The sequence below is a fragment of the Miscanthus floridulus genome, chromosome 13 (assembly GCF_019320115.1).
Source record: "Miscanthus floridulus cultivar M001 chromosome 13, ASM1932011v1, whole genome shotgun sequence".
In the NCBI taxonomy this organism is placed as follows: domain Eukaryota; kingdom Viridiplantae; phylum Streptophyta; class Magnoliopsida; order Poales; family Poaceae; genus Miscanthus; species Miscanthus floridulus.
The window spans coordinates 44,871,425-44,893,988 of NC_089592.1; the positions used below are offsets into that span (position 1 = coordinate 44,871,425).

Here is a 22,564-nt window from a genome sequence, read left to right on the forward strand (position 1 = left end):
ATATTTAGGGCCTGTTTGGCCGGTCTCCGACTTGATGCTACAGTACCAAAGAAGCCACAAATCTTTGTTTCTCCCAGCTCCACATTCATTTTGCAAGGAGAGAGAAGAATAGCTCCTATGAACAATATTCTCTTGTGAACAGTATTGCTACAATTGCTAGTGTAGGAGCCCGAGCTACAAGAAATTGTACCAAACAATAGTAAAAGTTCAGATTAATCAAATCCTTGAGATGCGAGATTTACACTTATTTTATGGATGGAGTACTAAATATACAAATACAATGTATATGTTTTTCAGCAATTTGCGTGGACGTCAGTGTCTTCTCTAGCATTCCAAATAAAAACATTGCAAGACCACTTAAGAAGCTTGCAGTTAGGGATAGGCTTGTTCGCGAACCTACAAATAGACTTAATTTGCATGTCGATGCATGTTTGCATCCCTACTTGCAGTTGCACCCATTCTAGATTCTAAGACTGACCTCGGGACAGGTTCACCTTTTGTACAAGGACAGTTGCACAATTGGAGTTTTACATGCATAAACCATTCATCGAAGCAGGGGTCAACCCTTGGATCAAGAAGACAAACAAAATTGTAATTTATCTTTACAATATTAGCTGACTACAAAAATAAAAGACTAAGTAAACAAAATTATGTCAGAACTAAACTTTATCTTTCAACAGCTAATTAATATATATATATATATATATATATATATATATATATATATATATATATATATATATATATATATATATATATATATATATATAGACGTACTGTTTGTTCTATAGCTGGCCGCAGAATAAGTTATTCTATGGCCACTTTGAGTTACGATAATTTACTATATTAATTTACAAGATTATAGTAACTCTCCCATAAATGATTTACTATAACATTATAGTAAGTATCATCTTGAATTATAATAACCCATATATCATAAATGTGTATTGTCATTATCGTAAATTGGTACAAACATTATAGTAAAACAAGGTGGCTATAAAATAAGTTATTTTATGACCAGCTACAAAATAGCCTTACCTACAGAATAACCCATATATATATATATATATTAAATAATGCCAGACATTAGCTACATCTAATCAAGAAAGAAAGACAAAATTGTAAGGATAATCTATCTATTACCCAAAAGATAAACTATTATTATGTCAGATCTGTACAGCTTGTTGCCAGGGTCATTTCTTCAACAATCCCCTGAGAAGGTATTAACTGCAGAACAGACATCACTATGGAATAAGCTATACAATAGTACTTATCCCAGACTGAAATATACCTTATTGATCAAGAATTTAACTGTTTTCTATAGCTTGAGAAAATTCTATGATGCTTACCAGTGCAGTTTTTGGCCTCCTTATCCTGCAGATTCGTCAAAAGAGAGCATTGTTGGGAGCAGCCAAAAGTAGTTTTCCTCTATTGGAAAAGCTACTGTTGTTAGTTCACCTGGTACGGTCATCATTTGGCACTGGCAGTTTGGGCAGGTGATTGAAGTGATATATCTAGTTCTTTGATCGTGTTGTTTAGCTTGGCTTTCTCATTTGCTGATTCCTTCTTAGAAGATTTATCATTTTCCAATTCTTTCTTACAAGCTTTCTCACTGTCAGATTTCTTCTTTATTTTCTCTGTTTCTGCTTCCTTCTGGGCTTTCTTCTTTTCAAGGTCCAGTTGTTTACAATTTTCTTCTGCTTCCTTCTGGGCTTTCTTCTTTTCAAGGTCCAGATGTTTACAATTTTCTTCTGCTTCCTTCAGAGCTTTCTTCTTTTCAAGATCCAGTTGCTTACAGTTCTCTTCATGGGAACGCGTGAACAACCTCACAAAGTTTTGGAGTGTTGTAACTACTGCCAAAACACGGGGAAATATTTGTGAACAAAAAAAAAACCAAGAGAAGCAATCTCCAACTCATAGATAAGCTAAACATATTCCCAGAACAATAAGTGAGCAAGATCACCTTGCTCAAATGGACATCGTGCTGGATCTTCTCCAAAATAAAGCGCTAATGCATCTGCATTTCGGCCCTGCAGGTGTCAAAATAGAGGAGCTTAGGATAAAATTTTGAATTGCAATCTGAACAAGCGGTTAAAACCTTACAATCTCTTTTTTGTCAGTTTCACATCCACAACTCTTTCTTTGTTTTCAAATGACCCTAAATGCTGTTCTATGCATGTTGTATGGCCTGGCTAACAGCATCATTAGGACCATCTAATTGAACAAAAGATGCAAGTAGAGTGTGCACTATATGGACTATTAAATTGGATTACATGGATGCTAGAAACATGCTTAACGTCACCATGCTGCCCTTGAAGCCATACTAATGACATAATATCATGATTTGACACAAGAGAATAGTAGAGGTTGTAACAAAAAACAAATTCTAAGTGTATTTTGGACAAACCCCCAAATGTAGTGGGTGTTGTGCAATTTCCCAATTAAATAATATGGTCAAACTCTAGGGAAAAAGGCAAAAATGCAATAATGAAGAGAACAACAAAGAATCGAAACTCTCAAAATCAAGTCTTCATATTAAAAGGAACGCTAGTGAAAACTATGAGTGCACCAAAAATAAAAATAATAATAATAATAATAAATAAAATACCCAATAGAAACTTCTGGTTATAAATCCAAAGTTCTTCTAAATGAATTTATTCTAACTCCATACTATAAATAATAATTAAGATATAGAATAATGCTCAGTGGATTTTATTTGAGAACAAAGAAAAATAATCCAGATGATGAAAATACCCTTGTAGAAAACGCATCATATTGAATTGAAAATATATAAGTATCAAAAATTCAACAAAAATGAAAGTAATATATGTCTAGTACTATAAGAATAAATAAAGGAACAATGTAAATTAAAAGCAGCTTATATCTAAACATATGATAGGGGAAAAAATAAAATTCACAGAAACCTCTTAATATAAATACATAGTGTGACCTAAGAAAATGGCCATAAGATGATGAAAGACAATAAAAAGTGAGTACGAAAGAAATAGATCAAAGTATGACATACAAAGTGTATGATATGATTACATTATAATCTTCAAATCCCTTAATTCTCAATAGAGTCCTAAACTGTATGTGCTCCCTCTTTTTAACATTTTAGAATTATTGACTATTCTAAATTTATCTTTCAAATTTTCAAGTTTATTTCAAATAACTCCCAGCACCTAATAATCATTTTTGTACTTCTAACATGTTTTATTCATTTTCAATTCATTTGTAGAAGCACAATCCACTGACGACAGTGTTAATGGGTTGTTATAAGGCATGAATGAAATTTGCTATAGGGAGAAAATCATACCACATTAGAATAAAGTGAGGTCAAAGATCTAACTTCAGCTTCCGCACCAATGAGGAAATCCTTCAGTGTCTGCCAAAAAGGTAATTCGTTTACCACTTTGTAATACATTCAAGAAATAACATCAAAATTAAAAGAGCAAGCTTGTACCAACACATAGTTCTAGAAACCGGAAGGTGCACAAACAAGCCATGTGTACAGTTTCATGAGTGATGGCACTACCAAGAAGAAACAGTTGCTTTAAATGCAAACTATGGTCACTCAAACAATCGCCTTAGCATAATTGCTTTGTGTGGGCCATTTGAAAGCAGCTCAGTGGTGTGGGGTTCACTTCCTGCCAATGCTGGGACTAAAATAGTACTTTTACCATTCTCTTGAAACAATGTCCAGCACATTCTTTGTTTTCCAGTCACACCACTGGTCCAGGTTGGTTTTCTAAACAGCGTACTTAGGTGCAAACAGTACTATAGTCATGTTAAGTGCAGTTATTAGATTATAAAGATGCAGCAGCAGTAGTCACTGTTAAGGCCCATATCATCTAGGTCCATATTGGCACATACTATGGCTGTATATATCTACACGAAGACTAATGGAAGTATTCTTCCCAAGTCTCCAAGGTTAGTAACAGTCACCTTGCGGAAGATCTCTGACACAGGACCATCATTTTCAGATGTAGTAAGCTCTTGCTCAACTTTCTCGAGTCCTTTGTTTACAGCCTGCATTTCCTCTGCTAAAGACTTCAATTGTATCTGCATTATATCAGTTCGCCAAGAAATGAATCAGTAAATAAAAAAGGGCGTACCCAGTGCAGAGAGCTCCCGCTCTGTGTGGGGTCTGGGGAAGGGTTAATCACTTAAGATTAATATTCAAAGTGGCCAAATGCCAAAAACTACATTTAATTTACACCTTTGCCGCCAGCTCCAAGCTAGACAAGTCTTTCGGGAAATCTAGAAGCTCTGGAAGTTTCTCAGAAAGCACCTGCAAAAACATGACTACCAGATTAATACACAATTGAAACATTTTTTTTCTCGAACACGCAGGAGAACGGTGTATCATTATATTAAGAAGAATAAAAGGGGGAAAGAAACCCCATACAACACGCACTCACGCCTTGGACTCTAAGAGAGAAAAAAAAACTAATCGCCTGGAGAACAGTTTACAACGACCCCTGACCTACAGAAACAATCACAACTCGGACAGCAGGCCAGTTTGGTAAGATATACCCTTGGCACCTGCAGTCCCCCACAACCTCAACTCATCAGAAGCAAGAGTTAAAACTATATTTAGATTTGGTGAAAGTCCATTGAACGCACAGAGATTTCTGTGATTCCAGTGTGTCCAAGCTCCTAAAGTGAGAGTTCAAGCCTTTTCTTGCCAGTCCACCAGCAGCCTTGCTAGCTCTGTCCCACCAAGCCTCAAAAGGATGTTTCACCAGTCTGGGGTGACCAGATGCTTTGCATGCCAACCTTCTGCAACAGGCCAAACCAAAAATCTCGTGCAAAAACATAGTCAACCAGAAGGTGATTTATAGTCTCTGCGTCCTGGTCACAAAGAAGGCAACGAGAGGGATGGTCAAGACCCCGCCTTGCTAGCCTATCTGCTGTCCAGCATTGCGACAAGCCACATGAAGAAGCGACATTTGGCCAGTGCCCAAGTCTTCCAGATCCTCTCCCAAGAGAATAGTCTCACTGATCCCTGGAATAAACCCCTATATGCCGACTTGGCTGTATACTGTCCACTTGAGCTGAGTTTCCAAATATGAGAATCCTCCACACCAGGCTTTAGTTCCACACTAGACAGTGTCCCAGAGCTCAAGAAATTCCACAATGGCATTCACTGAAAGTGCACCCTGCAGATCTGAGATCCATGTCTGGTTTGTGAGACCTTCCAGGACAGTGCGTTTATTTGCTCGTCTCTTAGGAATGAGAGCAAACAAATGTGGGGCAATATCAGCAATACATCGATCATGAAGCCATCTATCTGTCCAAAAAAAGTGTACGAGCTCCATCACCGACTTCAGAAATGACCACCACTGAGAAGAAAGCTCTTACACATTGATGCACATGAATGGGGAATACTGCCCATGGACGATTTGGCTCAGTTTTTTTCAACCAAAGCCATCTCATTCGGAGGGCCCAACTGAGTTTTTGAAGATCCGAGATGCCAAGACCACCACATTCACGTGGGCGACACACCGGCCATGCCACCCGGCAGTGTCCGCCTTTTACATCCTTTCCAAAGAAAGCCTCGTCTGATCCTATCAATTTTATTGATTACCCAAGGTTCAAGGTCTATTGCCATAACAAGATAAAATCAGCAGAGGTAAGAACAAACTGTACTAGAATCCATCGACCTGCCTTAGTTAGAAGGTCAGCTTTCCATCCAGGAAGGCAACCAGCAATCCGATTAATAAAAGGACGCATCTGTTCCTTTGTCAACTGCCGAAGGGAGAGGGGTAGCCCCAAGTATTTGCATGGGAATTCAAGCAACTCACATGAAAGGTGATCCTGTATTGTACTGATATCGGAAGAGGTGCATTTGATAGGTATGACGTTACTCTTCTGTACATTGGTCTCGAGTCCTGATGCCTCACCAAACAGATTTAGGATATCAAGGATTACTGCAATGTCACTTTCTGTAGGTCGCAGAAAAATCTCAGCATCATCAGCATACAGGGACATCCACTGATTCAATGGTCGGGAGGCCAGGGGTTGCAGAAAACCATCATTAGAAGCCCTTAAAACCAAATGGCTCAAGATATCCATGACAAGGATAAATAACATAAGGAACAAGGGATCTCCTTGCCGCAGCCCACGCCGGTGTAGAATGACCTCTCCAGGAATCCCATTAAGGACTTGTGTCGATGAGGTGGCCAAGAGCCCACTCAAGATGTCGCACCAAATTTGTCCAAATCACAATTTCCTCAACACTTCAAGGAGGAAGGCCCAAGAAACAGAATCGAAGGCCTTTGTGATATCCAGCTTGAGAAGAATTCTGGGGTGCAGATGTAGTGATGTTGATGCAGAAATCTTGCTGTTTGTTGCACAAGCATGAAATTATCTTGGATGAATCTTCCTTTGATAAAAGCACTTGATTAGGTGAGAGCATTTGGTGCAGCCAACCAGCTAATCTGTTGGCAAGTAATTTAGTAACAAGTTTGGCAAAACTATGTACTAAACTAATTGGTCTGAAATCTTTGACATTTGCAGCATCTTCTTTTTTCGGTAGCAAGGTTATATAAGCAGAATTAAGGTGTCCCAAGTTCCTGAATTTTCTGCTCCATACTGCTGAAAATGCAGCCATGATGTCCCCTTTTATACCTGCCAGAAAGCTTTATAAAAACATCCAGTGAAACCGTCAAGGCCGGGGGCCTTATCTGAAGGCAAGAGGGTAATTGTCTTCCAGACCTCCTCTTCTGAGAATGGGGCATCAAGCTCATCCAAGTTGTGAGAAGCAATTCCCAACTCAACGAGGTCAATCGTCTGCCCCCAATCCGAGCTGCTACCAATCAGGCCATCGTAGAAATCAAGGATTGCTTTGGCCTTATCTTCATGAGCAGTAAGAACTTTGTTGCCCTCCACAATTCTTGCAATGAAATTTTTCCTCTTCCTATGTCGGGCATGAAGATGGAAGAGGGCTGTGTTAGCATCACCTTCACCCAACCATCCAATTCGAGACCGACTCCTTGCAATAGTGTGTTGAAGAGAGGACAAAGCTAGAGAGTGTTTCTCAAGTCTATTCCTCAGCCAGATCTCCTGATCGGTAAGGTTCTGGTTATCCTGCGCAATTTCCAACATGGAGTATTTCTCTAGCAAGGCTTAACTGTGAATTCACATGTCCAACTTTCTTATGGCTCCAACTTTGCAGGCTTTTGGTGACAGCTCTGAATTTTTTGGAGAGTCTCGAAGGGGCAGGAAGACACAGGTATAGCTGACCATGCATCCTCGACTGCAGCCTGAAACCCTTCCAGTTTAGGCCAGAAAACTTCAAAATGAAACCGCCTCTTGTCCGTCTTGCTGTCCTGTAATCCAAAGATGATTGGACAGTGGTCGGAGTTGTCTGTAGAAGCACTTTGCAGCAAACAATTTGGAAACAATTCCTCCCAATCAGTTGAGCATAAGACCCTGTCCAGCTTGACCAAGGTAGGACAATCTTGTCCGTTGGACCATGTAAATTTGCGACCATGCAAAGGTATTTCCACGAGCGATAAATCATTGATTAATCCTCCAAATCTGCCCATCATGGCTCTGTTGAAGTTGTTATTATTCTTGTCTTGACACTGTAAGAACTCTGGTGGACTCAGCTAGAGTAGACATAGTTTGTATCGAGGAGACTAAGATGGCTACTGTTTCACAACAAGTCCTTTTATCCATGTTGGGCTCGGATTTGACAATTTTGTTGCAGTGCCGTCCATTGGAGCTAGTGGTGGAATGATCACTGCTTGGCATCACTATCTTGCTCCAGCTCTCAGTTCCCGATCTGATTCCCACTGTGCCTCTGTTCAATTCTGTCCGAGAGGCGGCCAACCATGGTGGCTCACTTGTGTTTATGGGCCACAAGGCAATGACAATAAAATTGTTTTCCTCCAGGAACTAAGGAATATCCGAGCTGTTTGTCATGGTCCTTGGGTCGTAGTGGGAGATTACAATTGAAACATATGAATTATGATTATAAATTGCTGCACAGGTAACAATCTAGACAAGTGGAATTTGATCTGCCAGAGGGCTGCTTGGCCATAGGCCGCTTCTTTGTATTAATAGAAGTAGCAAACTTGGGATACAAGAAGGTCTCAACTACTACAGCATATTCTACTGCATAAAGTAGATGCTAGCTTGGATGCTAAGGCATCTAAAAACTGCTAGACAGTGAATAGTAACTAGCCTAGACAGTGAATTAGTAAATAGCTTAAGTAGGTAAACTAGATACATTGAGGTATTAGCACTAGGCTTAACCCTCATTTCTCCCCCTTAGCCTTGTGCTCAGCTTTGGAGATGATCTGCTTTAGACCAATCCTCTCATCAGCTTTGGAGATGATCTGCTTTAGACCAATCCTCTCATCTCCTCAAACTTAGCCTTGCCCAGAGACTTAGTGAGAATGTCTGCAAGCTGCTCAGTGGTTGGAATGTGATTGGCCTTGATGCTTCCATCTTCCAGGCAGCTTCGGATGAATTGGTACTTGATCCTGATGTGCTTGCTCCTCTCATGGAATACTGGATTCTTGGCCAGAGCGAGAGCTGACTTGCTGTCCACCTTCAGCTCAACCACCTCGACATGCCTGCTGAGAAGCTCTGCTGCTGAGGAGACTAACATAGCTTGTGTAGCAGCAGTAGTGGTGGCAGTGTACTCGGCTTCACAGCTTGAAAGTGCCACCACCTCCTGCTTGATGGATTGCCAACTGACCAAGCAGTTGCCGAGGAAGAACAACGTTCCGCTCATGCTCTTGCTTGTGTCGATGTCGCCGGCGAGGTCGCTGTCGCAGTAGCCGGTGAAGCGCGCGGTGCCGGGGGCCTTGGTGAAGTGCAGACCGAAGTCCAGGGTGCCAGCGACATAGCGGAGGATGCGCTTGACAGCCTGTTGATGCTCCACCGTTGGCCGCTCCATGAACCGGCTGACGAACCCGACGGCGAACGCCAGATCAGGGCGAGTGTGCACCAGGTAGCGCAAACTGCCCACGAGCTGCCGGTAGTGTGGGGGTCGACCTCCTCCGCCGTGATGTGCCTGCTAAGCCTCAGTCGTTCCTCCATTGGAGTGTGGGCAAGGTTGCAGCTAGCCATTCTGCCCAACTCCAGAATGCGCTTGGCGTAGTGTGTCTGGCGGAGGGTGATGCCGCTGGCATCTTGGCGCACCTCAACACCGAGGTAGAAGCTGAGGAGGCCAAGGTCACTCATGTCGAAGATCTTCATCTGTGCCTTTAACGCCTCCACTTCACGTTCCTCCGCGCCGGTGGTGATGAGATCGTCGACATAGACGCCGGCGAGCAGGACAGAGCGCCCACTGCCCCGCCGGTACATCGCCGCCACATGAGCGCTCTACTGAAAGCCCATGTCCTTGAGCGTGGCGTCCAGCTTTGCATTCCAGGCGCGTGGTGCCTGCCGCAGGCCCTAGAGAGCCTTGCGGAGGCGGTAGACCTTTCGTTCTTCTCCGGCGACGGCGAAGCCAGGCGGCTGCTGCACGTACACCTCTTCCTTGAGGTCGCCGTTGAGGAAGGCGGATTTCACATCCATGTGGTGGACGCGCCAGCCTTCTTGAGCCGCCAGTGCGACGACTCTGACAGATTCCATGCGCGCCACGGGAGCGAACGCGTCGTCGTAGTCGATCCCCTCTTGTTGCATGAAGCCGTGCGCCACCAGTCCTTGTGCTTGATCACTGTGCCCAGCTCGTCCTTCTTGAGCTTGAACACCCATTTCAGGGTGATGGGGCGATGGCCAGTGGGCAGCGGCACCAGCTCCTAGGTGCGGTTCTGCTCCACGGCCTTGATCTCTTCCTCCATTGCCGCCCGCCATGCCGGATCATCCTTAGCCTCGGCGAAGTTGGCAGGTTTGCCGGCGTGCGTCAGGTGCAGCTCAGCGAAGAGATGCTGCGGCGGTGGAGGTCATCGTGCGGTAGCGTAGCGGCTCGTTGTCGTAGTAGGCGTTGAGTCGCTCTTCATCATCCTCCAACGGAGTGGCGAACTGCACTTGGTCACCGGTCACTGTTGCTGCCACCAGTGAGGTAGGTGAAGCTGTAGGGGCAGCAGGGGACGCAGGAGGTGGTGTTGGCGAAGCCGGCTGGGGTGCTGGGGAAGTGGCTACGGCTGCCGATGTCCCACCGGGCTCCTCCGGACTTGGTGACAGCGAGCGCGGCGCTGACGGCGATGGCGATGGTGATGTAGTTCCAGCCGTCGCCGTCGAAGCACTCTGTGCTCCCCCTGCTCCTCTAGGCCACCAGTATTTGACGGTGAAGTCGCTTGTCGCCGAGGCCGAGCTTGCGTCCGGAGTGTACCAGTCCCAACCGCGCCCCTCGTCGAAGACGACGTCGCGGGCGACCTTCACGCGTTGCGTCACCGGGTCCAAGATGCGATACGCCTTCGCTCCTTCTGCGTACCCGATGAAGACGTCGGGCTTGCCGTGGTCATCGAGCTTGCGGAGCTGACCCAACTCCTTGGTGGAGGTGACGCAGCCAAAAGTCTTCAGATGGCTCACCACTGGCATCCGCCTGTGCCAAGCCTCGTAGGGGGTCTTGCCTTGCAAGCTCTGAGTCGGCGAGCGATTGAGCAGATGGACCGCCGTCATCACCGCCTCCCCCCAATACTTGCCGGCATCCTCTGCTTCAGCAACGACCGGGCCATGGCGACCACGGTCTGATTCCGACGTTCCACCACGCCGTTCTGCTATGGCGAGTGAGGCGACAAGAAGTGGCGCCAGATGCCCTCTCCTGCACAGTAGTCGGCGAACTCTGCGACGGTGAACTCGCCGCCGTTGCCGGTGCGCAGCACCCAGAGCTTGCGGCCGTTCTCCTCCGCTGCGGCCTGGACATGCTTGATGGCGCCCGCGGCAGCATCCTTGGAAGGCAGCAGGACGTCCCACATGTAGCAGGACGCGTAATCCACCAGCAAGAGGAAGTAGCGCCGCCCGCCCGGAGTCACCGGCGTCACGGGTCCACATAGGTCGCCATGAACCAGCTCCAGCTGCTCCTGCGCACGATACTCTGTTTGCTGAGGAAAGGGGCGTCGGCGCTGCTTCGTCGTGACGCAGGTGTCGCAGAGCTGCTCGATGTGCTTGATCACGGGCATCCCGTGCACCATGGCCTCCTTGCCAAGCTTGTGAAGCGCCTCGACGTGGAGGTGGCCCAACCGCTCGTGCCAGCGCCAGGCTTCATCGTCCTTCCTTGCGGCGAGGCAGAGCGGCTATGCTTGTCTCAAGATGGAGGACATAGGGGCGGCTGGGCCCGCGACAAACCTTGACGAGGACGCCCGCGCCGATCCCAAATCCGCATTATGCCCTTGTCGATCTCCACCTTGGACCCGCCTTCATCGCGTTGCCCGAGGCTCATGATGGAGTTTCACAGCGCCGGGATGAAGTAGACGCCGTGGAGGATGCGGTGCTCGCCGGTCTTCCCTTGGAACACGTTGGAGCCCACGCCCTGGATCTCCACCCTTGACGCGTCGCCGAATCGCACCGAGCCACGAACAGAGGTGTCGAGGTCGAAGAAGAGCTCGCGACGGCCGGTCATGTGGTGGGTGGCACCGCTGTCGAGGTAGCAGCCATCCAGCTTGTCCTCGCCTGAGCTGGTGTTGAGGAACGCACGGGCTCGAGGCTCGTCGATGTCGAGGTTGGCGTTAGCCTTGGAGCAGAAGGCATCCTCCTCTGTTTCTAGCTCTAGGAAGCCGTGGGCCAGGAAGAGCGCGACTTCATCATCATCCGCCCCAGCGACGTGTGCCACGCCGCCACGCTCGCGTCGAGGCTGAGGGCAGTCCTTCGCCCAGTGGTCGGCGCGATGGCAGTTGAGGCAGGTGTCGTCGCGGTTCGCCGCCGGCGACTCTAGCCTTCTCTCCTTGCCCGCCTCCACGGTAGCCACGGTCGCCATTTGGCTTCTGCTCTTGCCGCCGCGGGGACGTCGGCGATCCTCCTTGGACGAACTGGACAAGCCAGAGTCGTCTCCACCCTTCTTCTTTTCCTTCTGCCGATCGAGCCATTGCTCCTCGGTGTACATCAGCTTCCCACCAACGGAGATTGGCTCGGTGGGAGGATTCTTCATCGAGATCACCCACCGTCTTCAATCTCCCGGTGACCTCAATGGTGAGGTCCTGGAAGTCGAGGAGGGTCTCGATCGCGATCCTCAGCTGGGCGTGTACTTCTTCGGCACGGCTCACAGCAGCTTCTCCACCGCCCGCTCCTCCGTGAGATCCGTGTCACCGTGGTGAGCCATCTGCTGCTTCAAGGCGAAGAGACGAAGAGCGAAATCCTCAATCTGCTCACTAGGGCGGAAGGCGAGGTTCTCCCAATCCTTGCGCAGACATTGTAGCATGACGCGGCGGACACGGTCGACGCCGATGCGCGCCGCGGCGATGGAGTCCCACGCCTCCTTGGCAGACGCCTTGTCTGCGAGCGGCGCACCCATCTCCAGCAGTACTCCAGCGATGATGGCCTCGAGCGCGCACCGGTCGTCGTTGTACGGGAGGTCGCCATACTCGATGTTGTCCTGGAGCTGGCGTGCCTGCATCTTGACCTTCATGAGCAGACTTCACTCGTGGTAGTTGGTCTTGGTCAGCATCAACCACGGCGTGCCCACGCCGGAGTCCTTGTACACCGTCTGGACGGCCGCAGGCGACCTACGACGGGCTCCGCGTCCGTGACGGTGCTCTGGCAACGGTGAAGGTACGCAGTGCCGCGCCGACCTCCGCGATCCTCTGGGCTGCCGCTCCATTTCCGCGAGCAGCGCGGCGGCTGTGTTTGCCACTGCTTGCCTGGCCGCCTCGATCGCCTGTGTGGCTGCGGCCTCTGCTGCGGCCAGGCGATGAGCGCGATCGTCGTCCGGGTAGATCACCACCCCTTCGCCGGCGCTGCCGGCGTTGGCGGCTGCACACAGAGCGCGCTCGCTGGAGGTGGACATGGCCTAGCTCTCACCTAACCTTGGCTCTAGATACCAATTGTTGCACAGGTAACAATCTAGACAAGTAGAATTTGATCTGCCAGAGAGCAGCTTGGCCATAGGCCGCTTCTTTGTATTAATAGAAGTAGCAAACTTGGGATACAAGGTCTCAACTACTACAGCATATTCTAATGCATAAAGTAGATGCTAGCTTGGATGCTAAGGCATCTGAAAACTACTAGACAACCTAGACAGTGAATTAGTAAATAGCTTAAGTAGGTAAACTAGATACATTGAGGTATTAGCACTAGGCTTAACCCTCATAAATTACTAGGGAGAGAACAGAACAAAACTTTTAAAGCCCTTTATCTCACATAGGGATTGTTTGTGTGTTCAGCTAACAGCTCTAATTAAACATAAAGTCACACAAATGAGATGTAGAAAGCAAATAGAAACACGAAAGACATCAATGCAGCACATGTAGAGGTCCTCAATCTAATGCCTCGCTCGAGTAGAGGTCCAAAATCAGCCAGTCAGTCACAACACCTCTAAATGCCTACGTGGATGAGGCTGGGTAAAACATGCAAAAAAAAAAATCCCCATCTTTCTCCCCGTCCACTCCCTCCCTCTTCTCTATCCTCTGGTAGCTGAGTCAATGGAGAACTTGAGGGCGTCGACGTTTGGGAGCAGGTTGAGACCCGCATCAAACCGTCAACGAGCAAGGAGCAGATCAGATCAATGGTGCCGTGTTGGATGACGGAGCTAGCAGCTACAAGGAGGAAGGAATCGAACATCTTGACAATGCGCGCTCTTGGCTGGTGGATGCTAAGAATCACGGTGCGGCGCCATGTCTCAATAATGTCAAGGAGTGCACTGACTATCTGGAGCTCCGCCACCACGGAGCTTTGCTTCCCACTGCCGCCGCCTTTCACCATAGCCGGTGCCACCACAGCTACCACGCCCATTGCCTCCCTCGTCCTCCCTGACCGTTCAATTGAGCCGGTTGTGGCCGATTTGGGGCTTCCCTTGAGCTTTGGCCGTGCGCCGCCACACGGAGCCCCAACACTGGTGGCTCCAGCGACCAAAGGGTCACGGGCCAGCCCTAGCGAGTGTGGATGCCACCTGCACTCCCTCCCCCTTTGCGCGTGCACCCGAACATGCGGCATCACATGGATCGAGATTGCTGACCATCCGAAGCACAAGGGCACCGTCGAGGCTAAAGGTGGGCTCGTCAAGCATGAGCATGGGTGGGTCATGCACGGCCTCGATGCTCACGGAGAAGCGCCTCCTGGTGTCGTGGAGCCGTCGAGCAAGACCACCAGGTCAGGCAGTGGTGACCAAAGTTTGGCTAGGCGGCGACTACTCGGCGACAACGCGCGCCTAGTCGCTAGGCGAAGCCCGTCGCCGCGACTAGGGGCATAGTCGCGCATCGCGGCGCTAGGCGGAGCGGAGGGCGGCCAAAGGGACCTGGAGCTGGACTGTTGGAGGGCAGGGGCCGCCGGCGTCAGGCTCGAGCCAGCTGGAGCTGGAGCCAGGAGGGCAGGGACGGCCGGCGCGGCGCTCTGCGGTGGTGTGGCCCGCACCCTGCGCCTGCGGGATGCCGGGGCCAGGATGGGATGGGCGCCTGGGCAGCGGCGCGGCGGGAGGGCTTGGTGCACCGCGGAATGGCGTGCGGCGCAGCGCTGTCCGGCTGGTGGCGCCGACAGGCGGCTGGCAGGCTCCTCGCCTCCTCCCGTGCGGCGGCGCGGGTGCGGCTGCGGGCGCGCGCTCGTGCGAGGGACGGAGGGAGGCGGAGGGTTAGGTTTGCTGTTGCCTGGGCCTTCATTATTGGGCTGAAATTACATGGGGTATGTGGTGTTGATGGCCCAACGACTAGGGCCTAGGCCCTAGAGGCCTGGGCTGCAGATCCGCCCTTGGTGTTGTGCACTTGTATTACTGTCCTATCCACTTGTATTGTAATTACCAGCTGCTGATATGGTGTGCTCATGGATAGAAGGCTGCTGAAATCATCCAAATAAGTCACAACTTAGTGTTTTCTATTTTTTTGAACAGCTAGCTGTCTATTGACTAATTTACTAACTACTAGTTATATACATAATATATATATATATATATATATATATATATAATTTATGGCTATATTGCCAAAACGCCTAGGAGCGCCTAGGACCGAGTACTTCCGACTAGGCGCTAGGCAATGGGTTAGCGTCTAGATTCCGCCTAGCGCCTAGCTGAACTTTGGCGGTGACCATGGGCCATACCCATGGAGAGAGAGTGGATGGGGAGAGATGAGATAGGAGGGGGTTTCTTGCAAGTTTTACTTGGCCTCATCCATGCTACCACGACCACATAGACACGTTTAGGTGTCGTGGCAGGATTTGGACCTCTACTTGAGCGCAGCTGCTAGAGTTGTGATTTCATCATACTAACCCTAGAAGGAGGGTAGCAATGTATATTGGTCATACATGGGCCTCATGGGCCTAATACACATACTCTCATACTCCAACACCCCCCCGCAGTCTGAACTACCGGCGCAGCGGAGTTACAGACTGGTCATGAAAAGAAGCACACACGATCACACGATCCCCCCCCCCACAGACGCAACTAGCCACCAATGATGTTGAGGCTGGAGCGAAACTCGGTGAAGGTCGATGACGGGAGGCCCTTGGTGAAGATGTCGGCAAACTGGGAGGTGGTCGGGACGTGGAGGACCCGAACATCGCCGATAGCAACCCGATCACGGACAAAGTGTAGGTCGATCTCCACATGCTTGGTCCGTTGGTGCTGCACAGGGTTGGTGGAGAGGTACACCGCACTGACGTTGTCGCAGTAGACCAGCGTGCTCCGGGAGAGAGGGCTGTGGAGCTCGGCAAGGAGCTGTCGGAGCCAGGAGGCCTCAGCCACGCCGTTAGCGACAGCTCGGTATTCCGCCTCGGCACTGGATCGGGAGACCACCGGTTGGCGCTTGGACGACCAGGACACCAGGTTGCCGCCCAGAAAGACAGCGTAGCCTGAGGTAGAGCGCCGAGTGTCCGGACACCCGGCCCAGTCGGCGTCAGTGTAGACAACGAGCTCGGTGGAGGAAGACCGCTGAAGGAGTAAGCCGTGGTTGACAGTGCCGCGGAGGTAGCGGAGGAGGCGCTTGAGCGCAGTGAGGTGAGGCTCTCGGGGATCATGCATGTGAAGGCATATCTGCTGTACGGCATAGGTGATGTCTGGCCTGGTGAAGGTGAGGTACTGAAGGGCACCTGCAAGACTCCGGTAAGCAGTGGGGTCTGCCACGGCGGTTCCCACGGCCTCTGACAGCTTGCCCTGTGTGTCAACTGGAGTAGAGCAGGGCTTGCAGTTAGTCATCCCAGCACGCTCCAGGATATCAAGAGTGTACTGCCGCTGGTGAAGGAGAAGGCCGGTGGGGCGAGGCTCAACAGTGACCCCGAGGAAGTGGTGGAGCACACCAAGATCCTTCATAGCAAACTCCTGGTGAAGAGAGGCGATGACACGGCTGAGTAAGGACGGACTGGAGGCTGTGAGGACAATATCATCAACGTAGAGCAGCAGATAGGCAGTCTCAGCTCCATGGTGATAGATAAACAGGGACGTATCTGACTTGGCCTCCACAAACCCCAGTGTCAGCAAGAAAGCAGCAAACCGAGAATACCACGCCCGGGGGGCCTGCTTGAGCCCGTAGAGAGACTTGTTGAGCCGGCAGACCATGTCCGGACGAGAAGAGTCAACAAACCCCGCTGGCTGGCTGCAGTAGACCGTCTCGGTGAGAGTCCCGTGGAGAAAGGCATTTTTGACGTCCAGCTGATGCACGGGCCAAGAGCGACTGAGAGCCAGTGAGAGCACTGTGCGTACAGTGGCCGGCTTCACCACGGGGCTGAAAGTCTCATCATAATCGACTCCAGGGCGCTGTGTGAAACCCCGGAGAACCCAGCGAGCCTTGTACCTCTCAAGGGAACCATCAGCCCGCCGCTTGTGCGTCCAGATCCACTTCCCGGTGACAACGTTGGATCCGGGTGGACGGGGCACCAGATCCCATGTCTGGTTGGCGAGGAGAGCCGCGTACTCCTCTTCCATCGCGCGGCGCCAATGAGGGTCCGACAAGGCGTCGCGAACGGAAGAGGGTACAGGAGAGATCTGCGAGGCGTCGGGCATCGTCGCGAGAGCCCGGGGCCGCAGGGTTCCAGCCGCGTGTCGCGTCACCATAGGGTGAACATGCCGCGGGTGTCGGTGAAGGAGTTGCGGGTGGTACACCGGTGACACGACACGGGCAGCCTGAGGCGGCGGCGGCGGTGTAGGGGTCGCCGGCGGAGAAGGGGCCACCGGTGGTGTAGGCGTCACCAGTGGAGAAGGGGACCCCGGTGATGCCGGAGGCAGCGGTGCCGCCGGCACACGGCGCCGGTAGACGTGCACCGGCTGGGCGAAACGCGCAGGAGGTGCGACAGGCGGCGTCTCCGTACCCGCTGCGGACGTAGGGGCAGGAGCAGCTCCGGAGGGCGACGCCTCCGGACCCGGGCAGGGCGCAGGGCCAGGGGCGTCACTGGTGGGTGGCGAGCGGGGGCACGGGCCCGGCGAGGGGCACGGGGAAGCAGTACCTGCAGGAGACAGCGGTAAAAGTGGCTGGACCACCGTGTCAGTGGGAAACAAATAGAAGGGGTCCGGATCGGGGGTGGGAGATGGGGTGGTGGTGGTGGAGAAGGGAAAGACAGACTCATCAAACACCACATGGCGAGAGATGATGACCCGACGGGAGGTGAGGTCAAAGCACCGGTACCCCTTGTGATCCGGGGAGTACCCAAGGAAGACACACAGAGCGGAACGGGGAGCCAGCTTGTGGGGAGCGGTGGCAGTGGTGTTAGGGTAACACGCACACCCGAAGACACGAAGGTGGTCATACCGAGGAGGGGTACCGAAGAGAGCGTGGTGCGGTGTGGGAGCCGGAGGAGGTGGCCGCGGTGTCGTAGGATGTAGGGAGGACGAGGAGCTGCTCCGCCTCAGCGATCTGGCGGGCCAGGGCATCAGCCGCGTCACGCTCGCGCTCCAAAGCGAGGGCGGCCGCCCGCACCCGGGCCTGGCTGTCAGCAGCAGCAGCCCGTGCAGCCACGAGAGCAGCGGCGAGAGCGGAGCTGGCCCCTGCCTTCTGGAGAGGGGCAAAGGGCTGCAGAGGATGAAGAGCGGGAAGAAGAAAGGCTCCAGGTTCTCCCCCGCCCCCCCAGGGGCGGAGGGCGTGGCTGCCTGGCCCGCCCCTGCATCAGCGGCGGCGGCAGCTGCCAAGGCTTCCAAGCCCGCGCCCTGCCGGGGACAGCAACGAGCCAGGGCCTGCGCCGCGGACCAAGGGCAGGCAGGGCCTCCTGCGCCCGTGCGGATCGCGTCGGGGGGGCCCGCTCCCGCCCCGCGGGCGTGCATGCCGCCTGCTCCCGCACCCGCAGCACCGGGCCGCTGCTCCCTCGCTGCGGCTGGGCCCCACGTTCGCTCGCCCGACGAGCCGCGCCGGCACCACGCCCGCCCCGCCGGCGCGCACAGCGGCGCGGCTCCGGGCCTTCCGCGTCTGAGGCGACACGGAGGCCTTGTCGCCCGCGCGGCTGGCCCAGGACGGGTAGGGAAGGGAGGGGAAAGCCTGGGAGTAGGGTTGTGGGAGGGAGGGGGGAGACGGCCAGCCATGGCGGCGGCAAGAAATCGGCCGGCGGCGCCTGGCGGCTGGGTGGGAAAGGGGAGGAGGAAAGCCTAGCTCTATACCATGCTAGAGTTGTGATTTCATCATACTAACCCTAGAAGGAGGGTAGCAATGTATATTGGTCATACATGGGCCTCATGGGCCTAATACACATACTCTCATACTCCAACAGCAGCAAATGGTCATTTTTCTTAGTTGGAGGACCCAAATGAGAACTCATGAAAAGTTGACCCATAGTGCATTTTACTCTTTCTACAAATAAGGTATGCAGTTCCCAAAGTGCAGTGGAACACTAGAAATAGGAAAATTAAACTTGCTTAATAAATTGCAGAAGTGGTAGGACAAGGGCAATTGGGAAATGATCCATGTAAACATCTTAAATTTGGGAAGTAGGCACTCTGAAACCAGATTAATTTATACTTAGCTACCAGTTCATGACTTCCAATAAAAAATTTCTAACCATATAACTCTTGAACAGTATGTAAGATTGAATTCAGGTTTTGCATTTAGCCCAATTAGACAAATAACTCCAGTGATTCTTTAACAAAAGGCATTCCAGCACTCCAAACAAAGCTAGGTTTAATTAAGAAGGTTAAACAAGCAAAGCCAGAATCTTGAGTTAAACAAGCAAAAACAATACTTAAATCACAGAATAGGAAAACCCTCCGCTTAGCTTTTGTGCAGTGGAGCAGTGGATCCAAAAGTGAGACACAACAGCAAAGCCTTTAAGTCCCAAACAAGTTGAGGTAGGCTAGAGTTGAAACCCAGCAGAAGCAATCAAGGTTCAGGCACGTGAATAGCTGTTTTCCAAGCACTCCTATCTAAGGCTAAGTCTTTAGGTATATTCCATCCTTTCAAGTCTCCTTTTATTGCCTCTACCCAAGTCAACTTCAGTCTTCCTCTACCTCTCTTCACGTTACTATCGTGGCTTAGGATTCCACTACGCACTGGTGCCTCTGGAGGTCTCCGTTGGACATATCCAAACCATCTCAACCGGTGTTGGACAAGCTTTTCTTCAATTGGTGCTACCCCTAATCTATCACGTATATCATCGTTCCGAACTCGATCCCTTCTTGTATGACCGTAAATCCAACGCAACATACGCATTTCCGCGACACTAATCATATAAAAATATGAATAGAGGGGTACCTTGGATAAATAGTGCATTAAAGTCATCTTATTGTTACGAGCACGGGTGTCACTTAGTTTGAGCAAGCTATCCAACCTGAAACCAACAGCAGAACCTACAAAAAACAAAGGGGACCGTACTGCATTCAAGAAGAACAAGAGAAAAAAGATAACTTAAAGAATGACACAAGAAAAAAAAAGGTGACAAATTAAATTAAGTAAATACAATTTGTCATCACAACAAATGTATCAGGCAATAACTAAAGATATTGATCCCTTCAAAAGAAAACTGACCATATTTTTTTCCACCACGGACGAACCGAATTTCATTACTTAACAGCAACAAAATTACAAAGTTTAACCACCCCCATGTCGTTTACCAAAGCTACCAAAACCTGCTGAGTGATCTGAACACCCAGGGTTCAGGCAAACAGCACCCCAACCATTCACCGACCTTGCAACCGACACAGAAACAGGCAGAAAACGAACACCTAGCATTTCGCCGTGAAAACAAAAGTAAGATGATTTATTACAAGCCCAGAGAAAACTGACTATATGATGTTGCGCAACCATTTAAGGAAATATTAATTACTAATTAGACTTCACAGCAGGATGGAAAGGTATAGTTAGTAGCAGGTATCAAGTCAGACTAACCTTCATTTGATAAGTGTTCAGTATTAGAGATATGTATAGTCTAACACATGTATATCATGTTACTTGCACCCCAAGTTGTATCTTGACTATATATATGAAAGTCACCCCCCTAATTGCGTGTGAGGTGTTCCCCTAATTCTCTACATCTAATTCTCTACATGGTATCAGAGCTTCAGAAGACCGGCGCTGGAACACCTTGCCGCTGAAACGCCTATCAGCCGGCGCTGGTGCTGGTGCAGGGGGCCGACGCTCATAGGTGAGGCCGAACCGGCCAGTCCCGCCTCGAGGTGCAGCATGGGCAGGACTAGGCGGCTGCTCAGGAGGACCAGCCAGCTGTACTGGGAGGCGAACAGGGCCAGCCATGATGATAGCCGGATCGTCGAGGTCCTGGGGCAACGGCTGCTCAACCTTTGAAACAGAGGGAGCGACCCAAGTAACATCCTGCAGAAGAAAATCAAGTGAAGCCAGCACAAACGGAGTGGCGGCAAATGGAAATACGGACTCATCAAAGACCACATGGCGGGGATATAATCACCCGCCGAGTAGAGATGTCAAGACAACGGTAACCCTTGTGAGAGGTGGGATAACTGATGAAGACACATGGCGTGGAGCGAGGTGCAAGTTTGTGGGGAGCCATGGCACTGAGGTTAGGATAACAGAGGCAGCCGAACACGCGAAGCTGAGAGTAATCCGGTACAGAGCGATGGAGGAGCTGGTACGGGATTTGGTGACTGACGGAAGAGGAAGGGCGCCGGTTCAGCAAGAAGGTTGTTGTAGCCAGCGCTTCAGCCCAGTAAGAGGGCGGCATGGAAGCATGGATCAGCAGCGTGCAGATGGTGTTGTTGATAGTACGAAGCATACGCTCGGCTTTGCCATTTTGTGGAGAGGTGTAGGGGCAGGATAGGCGAAGTAGGTGTTAGAATATAATAAGCCCATATTGGGCGTATGGCCCATTGGCCTGTGTACATTGTAACCCTAGCCTATTAGGCTATATAATGAAGGCCACCCCCCCTGATTAGGGTGTGCGGTGTTACTCTACATGGTATCACGAGTTCTGGGGGCCTGATCCCGGGTCTTCCCTTTCCTTTTCCGTTGCCCGTGTTCCTTCTCGAGGGGACGCGCAACCGCACCACAGGGCTGCCGCCGCCTCTGCCCCGCGCGCCCCTCCAGCCGCTGCCGGGCTGCCGCCGCCTCTGCCCCGCGCGCCCCTCCAGCCGCTGCCGCGCTAGCCCGCTCCAGCCGCTGCCGCCTCCGCGCGCGATTCACCGCATCGCTCAGGCCGCGCCGCTCGCTGCTGCCTTCAGCCGCGCGACGCACCTGCAGGCCGCCGCCTCTGCCACCTGACGCGAGTCTCGCCGCACAGGCCGCTGCCACCCGCGCCCCTGCTTCTAGCGAACAGGCCGCGCGCGTCGACTTCGTCATGACGTCCTCGACGCTTTCCTCTGCTACCTCCGGTGTTCTCGGCTCCGGATCCTCCGACGCCATGGGGGACGGCATCGCCCCTGCCTTCTACGCCGCCTATGCCGCCGTCAACGTCAAGCAGCACGTCCCGATCGCCCTTAGCCTCGAGCGCCCCAATTACTCCAAGTGGAAGGCGTTCTTCACCGCCCTCTGCGCCAAGTACGGGCTGCTCGGCCACATCGATGGCACGGAGGCTGCACGCCCGGCTGATCCCACGTGGTCTCAGCCCGACGCTTGCATCCGTGGCTGGATGTACGGCTCCTGCGATGACACCGTCCTCGACCTCGCCATGGAGCCTGATCAAGACGCGCGTGCCCTGTACGTCTCCATCGAGGCCCTGTTCCAAGCGAACAAGGAGCCTCGCGCTGTCATCCTTGGGCAGGAGTTCCACAGCATGCTACAGGGTGATCTCTCGGTTGATGCCTACGCCCAGCAGATGAAGCATACTGCTGACGCCCTGCGGGAGGTTGGTCACACCATCTCTCCCGCGCAGCTTGTGCTCAACCTCCTGCGCGGCATCAATCCTCGCTTCGCCACCACCGCCGACATCATCGCCAACACGTCGCCGCTCCCGGACTTCAAGGCTGCCACCAACATGCTCCGTGTCAAGGAGCTTCGCCTCGGCTCCGAGGGCAAGGAGGCTTCGGCATCAGCACTCGTCGCCTCCTCCACCTCCTCTTGCACTTCGCCATCCTGCCGGCCCACTCCCGCGTCATCCAACCGTGGGGGTGGTGGCAAGGGCAAGGGGGGCAAGGGCAAAG

General features: G+C 51.4%; 1 protein-coding gene across 1 annotated transcript in view; it reads right to left on the bottom strand.

The window, feature by feature from the left end:
* Positions 1–808: 808 nt before the first annotated feature.
* Positions 809–22,564, bottom strand: part of LOC136499769 (formin-like protein 6) — a 42,572-nt gene continuing 20,816 nt past the window's right edge. Inside the window, exons 19-25 of the mRNA XM_066495303.1 lie at positions 19,710–19,804; positions 4,220–4,291; positions 3,946–4,062; positions 3,317–3,385; positions 1,964–2,030; positions 1,350–1,853; positions 809–1,227 (exon numbers count right to left, since the gene is read on the bottom strand). Coding sequence (XP_066351400.1) covers positions 1,471–1,853; positions 1,964–2,030; positions 3,317–3,385; positions 3,946–4,062; positions 4,220–4,291; positions 19,710–19,804 — 803 coding nt within the window. The 3' untranslated portion in view covers positions 809–1,227; positions 1,350–1,470. The remainder of the gene's footprint in view (positions 1,228–1,349; positions 1,854–1,963; positions 2,031–3,316; positions 3,386–3,945; positions 4,063–4,219; positions 4,292–19,709; positions 19,805–22,564) is intronic.